The sequence below is a fragment of the Harpia harpyja genome, chromosome 10, assembly GCF_026419915.1.
Source record: "Harpia harpyja isolate bHarHar1 chromosome 10, bHarHar1 primary haplotype, whole genome shotgun sequence".
Taxonomy (NCBI): Eukaryota; Metazoa; Chordata; class Aves; order Accipitriformes; family Accipitridae; genus Harpia; species Harpia harpyja.
The window spans coordinates 46,686,145-46,705,691 of record NC_068949.1 but is presented as its reverse complement, the minus strand read 5'-3'; the positions used below and the strand labels follow the sequence as shown (position 1 = coordinate 46,705,691).

Genomic DNA, 19,547 nt, shown 5'->3' with positions numbered 1-19,547 from the left:
TTTGCAAAATGACCATCACTGTTGGACATTTAAGGTCTTGGTCCTATATCTGATCTACATGGAACAACCTTGTGGCCGTTCAGAGTTCTTTTGAAATCATCAGGGATCTCTATGGATCCAAAGGTCCATCTGCATGGGAATGATTAATGCACCCATTTTCAACCTGTGGCCGGTCCATTGACTTCTTCTAAAGAGGTCTATAAAAGGTAAGAAAAGTAACATCTGTCATAAATGGACTTGCATGCATTATACAGAACTCTGCATATCATGGAAAAAACTGCTGGGCACCATATTCAGAAAAGATGCCAGAAAAGCTGCCTTGATGTATAAAGCCAATTGACAATCAACAACATTTAATTCCTTTGCTTACCTTTAAAATCAAACTGGTAGATGTTTTTCAAAGATTCATGAAGAAAGTAAAAACTTCCTAGAGCCTGTAAAAGACAACAAAAAGAAATTATAAAAATATCTACTTTTGGCTAACAAAAAAGTATCATGCTTTCCAATTAAAAAAAAATAAGAAGAAAATAAATACTAATAAATAAAATTCCTAATTTTTACATTTTCTAAGATCTTTAAAAATATTCATTTCCTTTGTTGCTTCTCTGAAGTTTCATAAACCATTATAAAGAAGATCCTTAACAGCTGACTAAGCATGGTAAGGGCACAATTACCAGGTGTACTTTTAGAAATACCAAATGGATGGATGCAATTAGTAATACAGACAAGCATCTTTCTAAACACTGAACACATCCCCACAATTCTTTTACAAAAGCCTGACAATTTCCGCTTCACTTTCAGAGCAAAACACATGCTTTTGGAGACTGCAGTACAGAAGCAAGAGAAGGGTTGAGAGATTCAATAGCTTTTTAGAGCCAGGCACAGGTTTTCCATCTTCCTATCGAGTTGTGCAGAGTGAATGACTTTGCCAGCTGCAGAGCAGGCGTAAGACTTAAAATCTTACAGAAGCGTTGGGAATACTTGTACACGCTTGTACAGCTTTCCCTGTCCTAAGTGTTTTGAGAATAATTGTAATGACTGAACAGTACAGTATGTCCATCTCTGCTAGTTACACTTGGAGAGCAACTGCTACTCCTAGCTTTGGTGTGAAGCCTACAGAGGCAAGTATTCTCTCACAATGCACTGACCCAAAGAGAAAGAATATACCAATATCTAGTACAGGGGGTTAGATGTTTGAATACATGTTAAGTTTCTTGACACTGGCAGAACTGAGGTATCTCTAAGTATAAGCAGAAACAGTGTTTAGTGCCCACAACAATACATGAAAAAACTGAGTTACTGTTGAAAATAAAATACTATGTGTTCGTAGTTTGGATTTAGATAGGACTTACAACTCCTTCTGTTGATCTAGTCCTGAGCAACTATTCTCTAGTTTTTTTCAAAACAGTGACCTAATCCAGCTATGGAATTCTGTCACAGTTTTAATGATTAGTCCATGACCAAGTAAAGCATGTAAACATAGAAGTAATCTCTACTGCATTCAGAAAAGCTTATAAACTCCCATCCCAGCAAAACAATTTTAAAAGGATACTGAAGTCCACCCATATTCAGCAAAACATTAGTACCTCTTTCTTACAAATACTTAAGTAATTTCCTGGTTTCTGAAGATTTCTGAGATCTTAATCCTGAGTCCACTATTAAAGAGAGCACCTTTGTTCAGGATACCACCTAAGCATACCCCTTAGTTGCACAGGCACAAGCACTTTGGCCCCAACGTGGACAAGAGCTGAAACGCCATCTGTCTTCAGACTGACCATAGTGCAGGGTGTGTTGTCTGGCTGGTGAGAACAGCAGTCAGCCTACTATGGATTTCAGGACCCTTTTCTCTGCCACAGAGTTCCCATGACATATGAGGAAATCCAATCCAAGCTTCTCACATCTAATAAGTATATATCCCTCATTTTCTGGATACCCACTCTCAGACTTCTGGGATCCAGTTTACAGAAGGCCTGAGTAAACTCAGCTGCAACTGGCACTAATGGCACTGTGCTCCAAATACACACATCATAGCAGAGTGAAAATAATGCTTGTTGCAAATCAGTGTCTTATGCAAGTAAAATAAAGAAATGAAGATCTGAAGTGCAAGACACCATCTAGCCCAGAGGTGGTTCTCAGACACGGCAGGTAAAATGCCCATGGTCACACACTAGCAGCAGAAAGTGCCAATGCAGACCCTGCAGAGGCTGGTGAAGGAATGCTACATGGCTTACCACATCAGGAAGAGCTGACCATCCCTCATCTGGTCCAGTACCTGCCACCCAGACAGGACCCAGTGCATCCTAGACCTATGTGTTTTAGCTAGGCTGTTTCAGAGACATGCGCAAAAGGCAACATAGAAAGACAACCCTCTTATCATAGAAAGGACTGTTCCTCCACCAGAACATTTTCCAGGGTTTGCAAGTTACAAATGTAGGCCATGCCTGATAAACTATTTTCTAACTTGCACCTAAAAACCTCTGCAGAAGAGGCTTCCACAACCTCCTGACGCAGCCTGACATAATTTTTCCTACCCTGAAACTTACAAAGTTTCCTTAACAGGGACAACCCTCTTTGCCTTCCGGCTCCAGTCTTTTCTTCCTATCCTCACAGCAGGGACCCCTGCTCCTTTTCCAGTGAACCTCCATGGACTGGAAGGCTGCTAACCTGGGGTGCTCAAGCTGAGACAGTCCCTTCCTGGCTCCATTTATGCCATGGAAGCTTTGCCAAAATTTCACCTATACATAATGAGAACTTGCTGCTTGCTTTTACTTCTTCACAGTCATATAAAATACACTGTTTTCCTCCAGTTATAGAAGAGAGTAAAGGAAAATCAAGTGAGAAAGGAAAAAGTACTGTAAATAGACTTTATAGTGGAATATAAAAAATGTATAAATTTTAAATGAGAACTTGATGAGCCTTTAAATATATCTGAAGCACTCAACAGAAATTGAGGGGGAAAAAAAAGCAGCCTGCTACTAGATAAACTCTTACAGAGAAGTATAAAAGAAGCAATGCTTTAAACAAAAAGGATTATTTAGTTTCGTTTTGTCTTTTACTGCTATAACGACAGAGACCCTCCTGGCAGAGTAGTGTTTTGGTTCAGTGACTGCTGCATTATTTATGAGACGCTGCACATCCAGAGATTAAACATTTGCTGATTTGTCAAAAGCACAAACATGAGGTCCTGCCCATCTCCTTGACATATTAGTCCATCCAACAGAAAACACTGTCACACATTTAATTGATGAGTACACTTCCCTGTGACCCAGTCAGCTTCCTTTAGGTCTTTGGTTTTCTTTTTTATAACATGCAGGAGGCAAATAAGAAAATGCAGGAGACACTCTTGTAGAGGACTCAAGGTTAACTATCCCGCAACAAGGACACACTGCCAGAAAAAAAATAAATCCTGATATAAGATAAAAACATTGCCACCTGATATTTAATTTCTAACTGAAGAAATTGTCATTAGCAATAGAAAATGCTGCTGTCTCAAGCTAAACTTTCACTATAGTCTGGCCTTTGGATTTTAAAAACAGGAGATTATTCTTAAATAGCAGTATGTTTACAGAGAGGTTTTTTTGTAGAGAAAAGTATATTTTGCCTCTCAGAGAGCTAAAACCAGATAAAAGTCTTAAAATCACATGCAAGCTACAGGTAAAATTCAATTGTTGTACTTGAAAATAACTTTCCTAAACTCACTTACAAAGCCCCCAGTTAAAACAAAGAAAGAAAAATACAGTTCCTGTCACAACTTTAAATTTTGTGGGAAGGCAGCAAATCCTATGTTAAAACTGCCTGCTGCTTTGAATGCACATAGGCACTGCTCAGACACATCATCATCAAGGAAAAACACGGATGGAAGAAAGTTATTTTCAGAATTCTCCTTGATAAAACAAAGTTACAGTGAGGTTGATCAGAAATGGGGGCTTGGGATAGGGTTAGAACATGGGGCTCAGCTGTGGTACCCTTGCTTCATGCAGACTTGTGAAGGTAGCGACAGTGACTGAGTTCGTCAATACTGCTCGGATGAGTAGGCGTCTCCTAATATGGTTCTGTATCACAGAATTTCACCTTATGCGTAAGCATCTGATGTTCTTAACATTGATGCATTTTAAACACACACAGTTTTTATCCTACTGAAATCAGTGCGATCAATTATGAAGTAAAGTACTTCTGAGTGGAAGGACGCTACAGCTGAGCTCTTACCTACTTATTTATTTAGAGAGCTGACCTTAGATAAAAGCTTACAAATATAAATAATTCCAATCTGATCTCTCTCTCTCTCTCTGTATTACAGAAAAAGGAAAGTATAAACATCTGGATGAGTTCTCAGTTATAAAAATCTAGTTAACTATGATTAGTCTATTTTACTAGAAGCTATTATTAACTTAATAGAGTGCATTAATCATAGAATCATAGAATCATTTAGGTTGGAAAAGACCTTTAAGATCATTGAGTCCAACTGTCAACCCAACACCACCATGCCCACTAAACCACGTCCTGAAAGTCATGTTCTCTAGACTTAAGTCATTCTCCCCTCTCCTACTCTTTCTGAATTCTTCCCAGCTGGTCCATCTCTTTCTTCAACGCACAGGACAAAATCTGACACATAAAGATTACACTTTGTTATATAATATTACTCTTTTAAGAACTCAGTGTAAGGATACAGTTTTATTTCAGCTCCTTATATGGTCTTCAGAAGAAAAAAAATGAACCTCAGCAAGCATCGAAAACATCATCCCAAATGCCTCAAGTCTCAAAAATTTAAAAGCAAATGAAAAAGGAATCCTGGAATGGGAAATCCTGGGCTACATCAGTAACATGTGGCCAATTCAGCCTACCTATAACATCTAAATACTGTTTTTAAGGGAGCTTTTCTTCTTCTCATAATCTAGGATACATAGCAGAATCATGCAGGCTGGAAGGGACCTTTGGAGTCTCCAGTACAACCCCTGCCCAAAGCAGGGCTGACAACTGGGCTGCTCAGGGCATTGCCCAGATGATTCAAAAATCTCCAGGGCTGGAGATGGCGTCCACTTTTGAAGCCTCTGTTTCAGTGTTTGACCACCTTCAGGGTAAACTTTTTTCCCTTTATTCTCATTGGAATTCCCCTTGCCACAGCTGAGATGGCAATGTAAGGCTAACTAAAAAAAAATATTTGGAAATAGTGACCTATCCAAATCAGGCAAAAATAATTTTAAAGACAGATGAAAATTTAAATCTAGGCAACAGGATTATGAGTTCTGAAGCTTCGCTACCTAACATGTCAATACATAAACCAAGAAGAATCAAGATGCTCCAAAACCTGTTTTATTTAGATGCCATAATTCTATTAAAAATAGTACTGCCACTTGTGCTCAAGCTACAACTTTATTTCTGAGCATCCCAATTTGCTCACTGCTTGACTTCTTACAGCTTTAACCTTGTTTTTAAAAACTAATTTTGCAGAATTATGTGGCAAAAGTTTGGTTTGATAGTCTACATTTGTAGCACTGAATGTCAACTGTGCACAAAGAATGTCTGATAGTGACTAAGTAACACTGTACAGTTTCAGGAACTGATACTACTAACGTTAAGATAGGCTTTGACTGTGCAATTCTAAACACACCATTGAAAAGAAGCAAAACTAGAATGGAAATTACGGCTATCACTATCTTCCGCATTGTTATAGACTTAATCAGGTTTATGTACATAAATGTTAACTTGTAAAAATGATGGAGTGCAGTTATAATTCACTGCCCTAACACAATGAAATATAAGTGAAAAGAAACTTTCTTTCAGGGTCTCATGCCCAGGCCCTTTCCTTGAGGAGATTAGGTTAATTCAATTTATTTCTCATAAAATGACAGTTTAACAATAAAGTTAAATGATATTAATTCAAAGTCTAGACCTTTGCTTTATTTTCTTATTTACAATTTTAATATTCTTTGGAAAAAGAAGTAGTGGCACATATAGTAGCAGTAGTACATACACTATCTAAGTAATATAATACAGAAACACATTACGAATTAAAAACCACCCCAAACAGTTCAACGTTTAAAAATTTCAAATGTAGAGAAAGAAAACTATTATTTGTTCCACTTTAAGGATTGTTGAAATTGATTACTTCTGCTGTTAGCACAGATTCTATGCCATCTGTAAGCAGGTCCTTTTACTAAAATGGAACCTCAGAAGTCGTGTTGCTTATTGTACCTTACTTTCTCAGTTTCTGTTACATCTATGTTACTGACTGCAGAACAGCGAATCAACAAATCCGCAAATATTTAAGCCCTCTTTACGACAGTCTTTCTAGAGTAGAAGCCTGACAAATAATATGCACCAGGAGTCACCAAAGTTGACTTTACTGTACAGCTGGGGAGGATGCACATTTTGCAACTGCAGGCCCCCCACAGACAGTGCTGCAGTTATCCCCTGAATGGATGAATCTGTTGACTTTCATCTCAAGCATTCAGAGCAACCTCATTTCTGAGATTAAGGCTCAGACACAGCGCGACAAGCTCTTGGTAGCCACTCTGAACCCGAATCGTAGTGGTACTGCACCAAGAAATGAACAGGAGATGGTGTACACTTTAATGTATGTGTAATGTCTTACCAGAATGAAGTGAAAGGGAGCAGCCACAGTCTTCTCTGCTTGATTTTCCAAGTAGTCTGCAAACACAGACTAGTTATGGAAATTGAATTTCAGTAGCCCTGTTGCAGAGTGATGAATGGATAGCTCACAGTTAGGCTCAGATCAGAAAGTTCTTAGTTTGTTAGGCCAACCTGCCAACCCTTGGGTCTGTAACTGTATTAAAATCACCTTATAGGCAGTAATACCAGGAGTTTCTAAAAGTTCAGGAAGATCAGCACAACCTGCTGACCTTCAGGTGGTCACAGGGACCGCACGTGTCATTCTCTGCACTGATCAGCCAGGTGGCTTTCTACCCTACAAGTAAAGCCAGGAGCTGACAAAACAGAAAGAGCTTCATCAGAGTCTGAGTCACGTACTTGCTCCCATAAGCATACGCATAATTCAAAGTAATACCCGTGGGTGTGAGGAAATACCACACAGTCACTGCTGGTGGCTCTATTTAAATTTATTCACATTTTGCTTCATAGAGGAGTTTAAGCATTGTAAATAGGCAGGAATGTATATATACACCCTAACTAAAATAGCAGAAAGCATCAAAGTGAAAAGTCAGATAGGACAGTTATGAACAACAGTAATTTTTAGCTTGGCCAAGCAGCTTAGAAACGCACAAGAATGTTACAACTGATTGCTGATTATTCTTCTGTCTCCCCTGTACACTATAACTAAACAGCTCTGCTGTAACACTCCTAAAATCAAATCATTAGACCTGCACACAAAATCCTACAGGTAGACAACGGAAAATTTCCTTTGTGAACTCCTAGAAACTCTTTCAATATGACAACCACTAATTGTAGAGTACACAGTCAAACACATCCTAGCTTTTCAAAGCTTTTGTGAGACTGGCCCTTATGGAAACGTTCAGGAACTCAGTGAAAAGGCCAGGTGATTATCTCATGACCAATACCGTTACTAACGAACTGCCTTTTTTCAGGACTGACAGAAGTACCTGCCTGTTCTTACCATGGGCACATACAGAACTGTACTGCCAGTTATAGGAACAGACAGCAAAATTTAACTTACAGTTAGCGCATGTTTATTAGAAGTGCTTTGCATCTCCCCACCAAAATGTATTATGCAGAAAAAACTAGGTATCTTCTCCCTGTTAGCAGACTGAAGTTAAATGTTCACTGCTTTTAATTAGGTGCCAGAATGATACTCCGTACAATACTGGAAATGTCTTTCATTATTCCATGCCAAAAGACTCATCTGGAAAACCTGGTACTAATGGCAAGATAAACAAATTTGTTCTGATGGATTACACATCTGGCACTATTAAAAACATTATTCCTTTGATTATACAGAAATCTTGCCACAAAAGTCTGGAGATTTAAACAGCCATAGTTTTTTTAAACAGCTAATTGGCATAATTTCTTTTTAAAGTACATCATTTCAACTGTGGAAGTTTAATGCATAAAGGAAATACCTGAATAAAAGTTTAATTACTGTACAGAGTAAACATTTACTGCATTACCTCACTAAATGTGATAAAGTTAATATATAAAGATTGCTTTAAATAAATTTTAAATAAATTGCCAATGATGACACAGAAACTGTAATTCATGTAGTCATAAAATCCATAATTAGCTTTAATGAATATTTAAAGTCAAAGTTCAACCCAACTTTTTCAATGTTTAACCTACTATATCAATACAGTTCAAGGAATTCATTTATCATCGAACATGACAATGTCTGAATATTAATGAGCGCGGGGTACTGCTGACAGGAAGCCCTTATCTCTTACCAGTCTTTTTGGCTGTGCTGTACGTCAATGGTGTGTTTGTCGCGCCTGGTATTATTGATTACCTGCCTGTTTTGCTAGCAACAATTAAAAAAATATTTTACATATTTATAAACCTGAACATCAAGAGCACGTATTAGTTTCCCATTAGTAAAATGGAGTCTATTAGCTGCCACATTTCAGTCAGGGGAAACACAGCAAATGAGAAGTTGCAGCAGCTCCAGGCAGGAAGACAGTAACTCCACGGCGGAGCACCGTTACCGGGTACCGTGCGGGGACGCCTTACCCGGACTCATTTCTGCCGCCGTGAAGCTCAAGAGACTTCGAAGAGAAAAACCTGCGATGGGACACGGCGCAGGCCCTCACTTACCTCCCCACGGCCTAGGCCCTAACTAACTTAGGCCCCACGGCCTCTCCGACGGGGGCACGCAGGCCCCAGGTGCCGGCAGCGGCACCCGCCTCGCCTCCGCCGCCGGGCTGCCCGCTCCCGGCCGCCAAGGGGCCACCGAGAGGCGGCGGGAGCTCGGCGGCCTCGCACCCCCGGGCCGGGCCTCGCCGGCCCGGCGGCCTCCACAGGGCCCTGCCTGGGCAGGAGCTGCCGGCGGAGGGGGCGGTTCCCGCCGGCCTCGGCCGACGGCGGGGAGCGCCCGGCCGTCCCTGGGTCACGGCGGCGGAACAGCTCTCATTCTGCTAGGAAACGAGCCACAGGCTACCCTGGGCTTCTGTGGCAGTCCAGAAACACTTCGTGACAACTGCCCTTAGTTTGCCGTAAAAAGAGTTAATTGTGGTAGAATCGTCACTTTCCAAGGAATGAAGAAAGGGCACGAGGCAAGGACAGACTGGTCCGGACGCACCAGAACAGCGACCGCCAAAGTAACCACAAATAATGTTCAAGTATTGGCTTGTCAACCCTGTTCATAGGCTACTTGATCCAGCATAGCTAAATTAACACTAAATGTCTATTATTCATTCAAGGTTAAAAAACCAGGCTGCGTACACAGATCAACTCATTATAAAACAGTCTATCACTTTTTATTTGCAAACAAATTAGGTGTCCGGCAATTTATCATTTCCTGAATTAGACTTATCAGCTAAAGTACATACAATTAAACTGCTATTGAGCTTTGCACACCCGCCCCCCCCCCCCCCCAACAGGCCTCATCTACCTGACGTGCAGACAGCCGGAGCCCAAACCAGACCATTTCAAACAATTACACACTACTTCTGCAGCTTCGTACCTCAAACACAGCTATCAGCTTAATTTCAACAGTATTTGAATAATTACACCTTTAATAAAGTGTAAAAGTGAGCGCGCTCCAAAGACTCAGTGACAAACTTAAAAAACTCTCTTGGTGTGCTGTAACTTGGTCTGTATTAAAAATACCTGCTTAGTTACATGTGATCCTCTCATTAAAGCAAATGGAATTGCTCACTTGAGTAAAACCACTGGCAGGATTGGTACTGAAGACTCTCTTACTCCATAAAACCTAAAACAATGTTATGTATCATAATATAAACATACCTATGTTGTAAAGAGGCAACTCGCAGTACCACCACTTGCTTGCTCAATTGCTAGTATCTTAACAGTTTCTCCAGTGACCATTTCCCAATTAAGTCAATGCTGCTGAAGCAGTGGAGACTTCTGATAAACAGAAGCCCGCAGGTATAGCTGGTGGGGGGGAAAAAAAAAAAAAAAAAAAAGGGTATCTAGCACTAGGTCTACCCAAATCCTGGTCATTAGTTTACTGTAATTATATTAGACCCCTACCTGCAAAGATACTTCTGCATTTCTAGATTAATTTCCACATGCTGGTTTTGACTTTAAAAGTTGTTTGTAATCTATTTATTTTATGGACCTGCCAATTTTACAGACTGACTCTCAGCCATACTGTTGCAGCTAGGCAGTGAAGTTACACTACTGACTACTTCGTGCCAGATGAATAACCTCACACTTTCCACGTTTCCAGCTCCAATGAGCTGTCAGAACATGCAGTGTGATTTCTAACCATCCTCAACTAATTTTAATGCCACAGTCTTTCCTGTTAAGTTGTAGTTTAGCAGCACCAGACGTATCTTTAACTGCTCCCTCACTCTTTTCCTTCTTATTTCTTCAGAACAGTTCTTTTAAGTGAGACCAATAGCAACTGAACTGTCAAGAGGAATAGTCACTATAAATATACGACTAAAAAATCCAAGTAATTAAAAAATAAATTATGGGGTTTTTTTTGGTTTTATAATAGTCAAATTAAATGTAATTCAGGAAACAATTGATCCATGAGTGTTTATGGATAGTTTTATAACTTGTACTATTTATTTCTAGACTCATTGCCAAGATTTAGATATTTTCAAATAGGCTTATCTGTTTAGGTTTCTAAAAAGGATGGACCTGTCTACATGACAAACCAGAGTAACTGTTTTAAAAATTCCAAGATATCTAAATCCCAAGTAATTTAGATGCTTAATCAAGAGACCATCATAAAAAAATAACTTGTTTGCAGACCTGGTTCTTATAGATACCTTGGAGACATCTCTCTGCTAACAGCAACCATCAATAGTACATTTTCAGGAAGAAAATGAAGTCCCAGGAGCTTTCATTTTCCTGTTCTGAAGCCTAACAAAATAAGTGATCTTCAGCTAACATGATCCACCTCTACTACCTTCTGATTTCTTTACTGCATCAATATAGCAAATGAAAAATCATATTCAATGTTAAAGATTCTTTGGGACTAGTTAATTTAAGAAGGAAAGAAAAAAATTAACAAACGAAAAATCTGAGCTATGTATCAACATGTCTGGTAAGTAAATGAATAATCTATATGTAACCTACCACACTGGCAAAGAATATTTAATACCACTTTCGATACTGACATATTTCACAAAAAGATTTAACATTTTAATTACAAATCAATTCAATTAAAACGAGTATCATACAGAGGTTCTTTTTCTTAAAACCAAGATTACTGACAGACCAAGGAGCCAACATGAGTTAATGTATGCTAAACAGTTAAAAAAATAGGCCACTTATCAATATTCCTGAACTCAGAGTAGAACCTTCACAAAGTCATTAATCACACTGTTATTTAATATTTCTATTACACAAGCACTCTGGAGGCCCCCAATCAGGATAAGAGGCACACAGCTTGGCTCCTCACCAATAGAAAGGGAGGTTGTCTGAATACAGGATTCAAAACTACAATTCAGGGCCACACTCTGAATTCTGCCCCAGCAACTTGTTAATGGGCCGGCCTGCAAGAAGTGCATGTGATCAAACAGCCAAAACCTCTGCTGAGGACTCCACTGATGGCTTCAAAGCCAGAACAAAGTACACTGCACTGCTCTGAATATTCACTGGTTCTTCAGTATGAGAAGAGATAGAAATAAAACCTAATTTCTACCTGTAAGCATAGCAGACAGAATAAGCATCAAGTGTACCCAGAAAGAGATAGGCACTTAACTGCTTAAATACTTAACAGTTATTTCAGTGTTAAACCTCACAGAGAGCCAAAAATATTCCCCAAGCAGTTGTAAAGTTCTTGATAAACAGAGCTCAAAATATTGTACAAAGAGCCAGATTTAGCCAGTGGATATTGGTAACAGTACCTGAGCTTCGAGAAACCGATCTTGAGTCTCAGATTGCAGAAAATAATACAAAAGTGAAGAATATTATTTTCAGGAAGCAAGCTATATTCTATTTCACATTTATGTTTGTAATCCTTTTAGGAGTGTAACCAACAGCAACAGACACCAAAGTAGCACTTCACCTCTTCCAGAAATTTATTTCTTATTCCCATATACTTCTATCCTTCCAGTACTGCACGAGTGAGTGCACCACACAAACCGCCAAAGGGATGCAGCTGTGAAAAAGGCAGAAGTGATCTTAGCATGCAGCACATGGGATACAGCCACAGATAGAAAAGCATTAACACAGCCGTGGAGCGCGATGATGGTGCATCATCTGGAACCTCATTAACAATTCTGATCGCCCACGTAAAAGGTTTGACCACACTGAAAAAAGGCCACCAGGATGACAGATGAAGATCTTGTCATGGAAGAAGTGACTAAAAGAGTCAGCCTCTGTATCCCAGCAAAACAAAGGAAAGCTGCAAATAAACCACAGATGAGGAGTAGCACTGGGGAATGGAAAGAATGATTTAAGCTGAAGAGCAACACTGACACAGGACAAAGCAGATCCAGACTGAACAGAAATTAATCTAGACTAGTTACAGGTATCTGATTACCATGAAGAGACCGACTACATGGAATATCCTTCCGGGAACATTCCCGTGCTCTGCGAGGGCAGAAGGGAGATGCTGTGAGGGCAAAAATCCCAACTAGTTCTGAAGCAAAACTTGACAGACATACGTGAGCCCGGCAAGAAACTCGGGGCAATTGCTTTCAGTCTTTTGCTCCTACGAATCAGTGGCTCCTTCACTACCAGCCAAACCCGGCATGCTCCTCTGGTCAGTAAGAGAGTTGTACGCAGGAGAGCTCCGCACAGCACTCGGGGCTAGCAGGCAGGAATAGAAATGCTCTGCATGAATCCCTTACGGCTTATGCACCTGGTAAGGTGGCTGATCTGCGCCGTGCTTTCACAACCAGTGACCAATCCCTCCCGACTGTGTTATATGAGGTATGATTTGCCTTCGGCAGTGCTACTGGAACTGGGATGCAACTTGGATGGCTTCTGATCAGATGGGAGAGACTGCTGTATGTTTAACATTTTACCATATTTTTCTCCTACTTTAAAAAAAAAAAAAAAAAGTGCTTCATTTTGTAGGAAATTGGTAAGCTGGATGACTCTTACCCCATTTACTTGATCCTAAATAATTTTAATTTTAAAAACTTTAAATCAATTCAGTATTTCATTTATATTTTCTTACATAATACACTCAAGATGGTAAATTCAATTTGATGAGGAGGCATTAATGCCCATTTCATTTAGTATTATACAGGTCATCTCCAAATAGGAAGGTACCATGTGGTAAAAGGTTGTATTTAGCGTGTCACAGTCACTGGTGGTTGTTTTGTATCTCAAAGAACCTTTGTAACTGCCTCAAAGTAAGAGATGATTGATTTACAAAGTACCAAATTTCAAATTTCATATTCTAGGACTAAACAACAAATAATTGGACAAAGCTGTCCTCCTGTCTGACCCATCACAATCAAGCCCCTTTCAAGGTTGACTGCCTGCATAAGAAATATGTGCATAATTTCATTTTGTCTCCTGTCCAACATCCAATGTTAGAAGTTAATTAAATTGCTTGTCCATTGTATTCATCCACTTACAAAGTTAATGATATTCTGTTCCTGAATTAAAGAGAATTTTATAAAGCCTGCACTATAGAACCTGGCATGCTGTACACTGAGGAGCTGAACTCTGTCATGGTTCCTGATTGCAGCTCTCCTAATTAGGAAACAAAATGAACGTTTCTGCGTCTGCCAATGCAGAGGACAAGTCATTCCAACAGCGAGGGTAAATGCTTCGTACAATAGCAACTTAATAATATCTCATGTTTGACTATAATAAATTCTGCAGGATTAATAAACCTGTTAAATTTTTAAATTACCATAACAAAGATGAACTGCAGTGTAACAAGACAGCCTTAAAAGAGGGACACAGGTTTGAGGGAGAGAACAGCTTCTTGCAAGGGCGTCAACCTTGAGGACACTGAAATCACCGGGTTCTCATTCTTGCATGAGAAGAAGGAAAACATAATAATATGGCAATCTACTGGAGCCAGCGGAGAAGCTAGGATGAATGATTTAAACTATGCTACTCTTGTGCTTTTGGCCTAGATACAAAGATCTGGTACCTGTGCATCAGCCTTTCTAGCAACCACACAATCAGAACTGTAATGCAGATGCAAATCAAGCACCTGTTAACAGCAAACTCCTACAGTCCAGGAAAGCTGCTGATGACAGTGCTGAAGCCATCATATGAGTCAAAGCTAGAATTAAGCACAAAGCCTAGATGCCGTATGAGAAAAACCAACCATGTGGTTGAGTAAAAACCATCAGAATACTGCCCTGCACAGAAGTCCTGTTTGAGGATACTCTTTTCCATATTCAGCAAGAAACAGCCATCCATGACTTACATCACTGGAGACGCAGTCTGTCTTACCTCAGCCTTTCTAATTGGTGTCGCCCACGTTACGACCGTGCTGCAGCTGGGAGGAGGACTGCCGCATGCACAGACCCGCCGAAGCCCCCTTTCCCCGGCCTTGGGCAGCTGAGCGCCGGTGGTGGGAGCTTCAGCCCAGCCCATGCGAGCAGAGCGGAGGTCAGTCGTGTCCTCGGGAGATCATCCCGCACTCGGGTCCAGACTGCGTGGCTTTGCGTGAAGGAGCGTGCCACGTCAACCGGCGTTACAGAACTGCTCCATCAGGGTCAGGCTTCGCAGCTGGACTCCAGCGGATGTATTCCCTCAGCCAGCGCCTCTGCAAACAACTGTCATCCCTGTCAAAACCTCACCTAAGGTGCTTCCAAGATTATGGGATACAAAACCTACACCATCGTGCTCTTTGTTCAATGTAATCGTATTGGCAAGTCAAGCATAGGATGGCAAAATAGCAGCCATGTGACACATACAAGAGAAAGCCAGAGTCTCTCTAACGCCGAGTGTGACGGCAATGGTACCTGGACTGAGGGCAATGCACTTGTAACCCTCTTCTTAATACCCTCCCTAAACATAAGTTCTCAGGCTTCACTACAACATGCAGAAAAAGTCTGAAGTCTCTAAAAACACCACCAAAAAAGTAAGGTTTTCAGTGCCTATTTATATCACCATAGTTATGTACTGAACAACAAATACAGTGAGAATTGCCCATATTTGAAAAACAGAACGTCTACTGACTTTTACCAACTTAATACAACATATTTTACTTTAAAAAATAGAAAAAAGTCTGTCTCCCAGCTTTTGTCTTTCATCCAACACTGTTAATACAGAGTTGGTATTAAAAATCAGAAGTGTTACTTCACTGACACTCTGAGCAGATAAACTTGATTCAGTGCAATGACTCTTCACTGTCTTACTCTGTACGTTGCCATTTCAGCAAGAGACAAAGATGCATACTGTAAGTTTTTTAATTATTATTGCCAACAAGGGGCCAAACCCAGTATTTCCTAACAGGCTTCATTTCATTGTAATGAAGAGCAATATGATTTATGTGATTAGGTATTATAAGCCCCTGCACCCTTTGCACCACTTGCTGCACTGATTCCATAAAGGTACGATGATACAAAACTAAGCAGCAACTATATAATGATTTAAGCTTACTCTGTCGAAGTTCATTAAAAATATTGAAAATTGAGTTAGGAAGAACCCTAAAAAAAATTTCAGTGTATGCAAACTAAAATAAAAGCATAAATGAAAACATGTCCAGCATAGTTGGTTTAGTGAACATAATAAAATGTCATGATTACTGAAAAGAAAATAATTTTCCTGGAATTATATACAATAATTATATGTAAAAATAACAGAATGCCTGCTGCCATTTTGCATTTCTTCATGTCCATTTAAGAGCAATACTTTGTGATAATTCATTTTAAACTATGGTAAGCATTTTCTTCAAATGGTCTTATTTCCAAAATAAGGCTACATTTCCCAATCCAAAAAGATGTATTTTGACTAATGTAACTTTTGTGAACTGAAACTCATTAAACAGTATTGGCAAATCAATTAGGACATAAAGATGTAAAGCTCTTCTTTATGAAATAAACCAAATTATACTCTTCTAATCTAAATACTCAGTCAAGTCACTTGATAATTAAATCATGTGGAAAACCTGCCTTGTTATTAAAATCTCTTCAGAATGTCCATGTACGTTGGAGTATGCACATATATAATACTTAATATTTATATTTCTACCTTTCAGAACTTTTCAATTTCAATTAAAATTCTGTATTTTTTATTGGGAATCACATTACATGCATGATAGATATAAGTTAATTAAAGGACAATCAATTCTAAGAGATGCCCAACAATGAACCTAAACAGTTTACAAATTACCTACTGTCATTGAACTGGAGCATGCAATGTCTGTGGACAATTACAGAAAAGCTTTAATTGATTTTTAAAATTTCAATAATATGGTACATTTTGTACATTTATAAGTACTCTGCTTGTACACAGATTTTTAGAATTAAAGTAACTGTTGGGACCACCAGTGCAAACTCCCAGCATAGTGTGGAGCCTAGGTTTGAAGTTCAACGCAATGCTGACATTCCTTATGCACTCCAAAATAGCCATATTTACATCTCAAATTGTACAAATACCTGTTTTACATGGTACAATGCTTTAAGCTAATCATATTTTTAAAGCAACATGTTCCTGACTCATTACAATTAGAAAAATACTTAGCACACTTACTTGAAGTTTGTTACAGACATGCAGGTTCCATTGCTCTGATGACAGACAAGAACATTTTTCTCTTTAAATTCTGGCAAGCCATGGAGCAAACTGAATTACTCAAGAAAAAACAAGTCAGCAAACAGTAGAACTCGTTAAAGCTCTTTTGTCTCAACATCCTAAAGAGTCGGAATAAAAAGAGGTTTACTATGGCCTACTTCTACTGCTTCCTCCTTGTTTTAAAATTGGGAGATCTGACAAGTCTCAGAGAACTGGTAATGAGAAGCAAAGAAGCAGCAAAGGCTTGGTCTCCAGCAACAGTATCTTCTCAACATGGAAATCCCAAAGACATTACTTTATGCTAATAAAAGAAATTCCAGCAGTTCTGCTAACCTAGGTAAGACATTTGCTGATGTTCTATCCCTAAGCAGGTAATTCATTTTGTGAGGCTACCCCTGCATCAGACAGACATCAGATAAATAGTGAGAAGGTAAATGCTGGCTTACACCTTCTGATCTACTTATACTGGTGAGAGCACTGAGACGAACAAGGCATTAGGATGAATGTGCCTTAATCTGCCAACTCCCTGGGATGCCAGCTCGTGATTTATCCTGAAGCAGAAATCCAGCTTCATGGTAGGAGGAACTTGGAAGGATGCCACCCTCCCTGCTGCAAAAGTTCATTTCACAAAGAAAACACCACTAACAGTTTAGGAAGAAACCGTTAGAAATATGTTTGCCGTGTCTTGCTTGGAACCGTAATTCATCATTTCTATTAATGCTTTACCTTTCAAAGTCTCAGATGAACCTTCAGCTATTGAACTGCCACAAAGGAATTCATTCAGAAACAACAATACAGTTGTGCTCAAAAGCTTACCATCTTCATTTGTGTGGTTTTTGCCTACAAAGGCAGCATTTGAATACCCGCGCCTGCTTTTAAAAAAATTTTAAAAAGGAAAACAAAACCAAATGTCTCTAGAGAGCATATGAAAACTGAGCTTAAGATATCTCTCAATTGTACTGTTAGTCCACCTACAGGTAGGGTTTTCCTTCCTACAGGCTCATAATTGAATTAAAAAGAAGCCACCATTTGAAAAGAATGTTTTAGTAATAGTAGAAGTGAGAAAGAAAACCTCTGTATTGATAGAAGTAATAACTTGAATTTTATTTTAAAACTGAGAAGACAAAAATAGTCTGTATAAATCAAACAAGTTGTCTCTTCATGTCACTTTTATGATGGACATTAATCTTAGTTTCTAGACAGAATTGCTGTCTGATGTAACCATGCTTATTGACTTAATGGGAAGAAATTTATATTAGTCTAGGAAGCTGTGATGAATGCAGTCTTAAAGTTCAATGACTCAAACACTTCAGTAACCTCAAACATTGACCCAGGTAGACAGAAACTTAAATCTTAATCCCAGAACATAAGTTTATGCTTCATTCAGATTTTGTTGCTAAGAAATGTTGAATGTTCACGTATTCTTTAAATCTATTTATGCATGTGTGCATGTATATATATAAACTCTATATGTAGCATATATAGTTTTCATATAGCAAGATGTCTGCGGGGAAAGATCCAAAGTACACGCCTTTTATCACAACATGTGCTCCCTCCCAAAACTAAGGACTGGAAAAGTTGCCAAGAGGTTCTGAAGAAAATCTGAAGCTGATTTCTTCTCAGCAATTGAAAATTAAAACCCAATATGCTGAAACTTGACGACTTTGCCACAGAATCCTGTTCAGCCTTCGTAAATGCTAGCACAAGTAACAGGCTATTGCAAAACATTCCCCAACTGAGGATGTCGATGTGTCGCTGAGAGCGCTGCTCAGACTGCCCTTTGACGCTTCTCACAACTGATGCTCTCACCCACCTGGAAGATTTTCCTGGCAAATCCCTCGTTCCCACCCCAGCTGAAGATGTTAGTCTAAGGCACTGCAACACCTATCCTACCTGAGCCTGAAACTCGCCTAGGTAACTTAGACGTGCACTGTCAGCATGCGTGGCACTGACTGAATTGTTTCACTCTTGAATCGTGAAATGGTGAGTACAGATGAAGCATACTGAAGAACCAACAGAATCTTAGTTTAACTTCCTACATATGGTATTAGCACATAAACAGAGTTGGACAAAAAAAAAAAAAATTAAAATCAAACTCACTCTGATAGCCTGTAGCTATAGAGTGGGGGTATGTGGAGCACCTGCATTTAGCACCCATCAGTTGATTGTAATTAAAAGTTGGGATGATGCCAGTAGCATCTGCAGTCAGTCCTACAACTACATACTGTGAAGGATGTAGAATAGGGCAGAGGAGATGGGCTCCACCATCGGATGCATGTGTTCCCTGGTATAATCCCATTTACTAGTTTTGGCCAAGGCAACTCCTCTGAGATGGGTAAAACAGCAGAGGTGTTTTGCCTCTGCTCATAACAAGGGGTCCTTTTCCCATTAGTATTTCTCACCTTCAGTTACTTTCCCTCTCCCTTATTCTGCTTTCATATTCCTTAAGCACCCCTTGCCTTAGGCCATTTCACAGTTGGAAAAAGATTCGCCTGTATTCAGGTCCATACAGTATGAAGACTTTGAGATGGGATTTGTTCTCTCCCTCCTTTCCTACCACCCCCTGCAATTCTTTCTGCAGAAACTGGTATAATTGCGTCTTCAGTTTACAATCTGAGATAAGCTTTTGCACACACTGGAAGAGTCACCTGATATTCTTGCCAGATGGGAAGAATGTGTTTCACTTCAACAGGAACCTAGCACAACAGAAGTAATTTACAATGGGGTTTTTAGACAATGAAATTATGTTTAATTATACTCAGGACAAATCC

At 39.4% G+C, this 19,547-nt stretch overlaps 1 protein-coding gene across 2 annotated transcripts in view; it reads right to left on the bottom strand.

Annotated features, from left to right (window-relative positions):
* The window catches only part of INPP5A (inositol polyphosphate-5-phosphatase A), a 259,975-nt gene that overhangs the window by 121,895 nt on the left and 118,533 nt on the right, over positions 1-19,547 (bottom strand). For both annotated transcript variants that reach the window (XM_052800297.1, XM_052800298.1), the window contains exon 5: positions 371-434. In XM_052800297.1, coding sequence (XP_052656257.1) covers positions 371-434 — 64 coding nt within the window. The remainder of the gene's footprint in view (positions 1-370; positions 435-19,547) is intronic.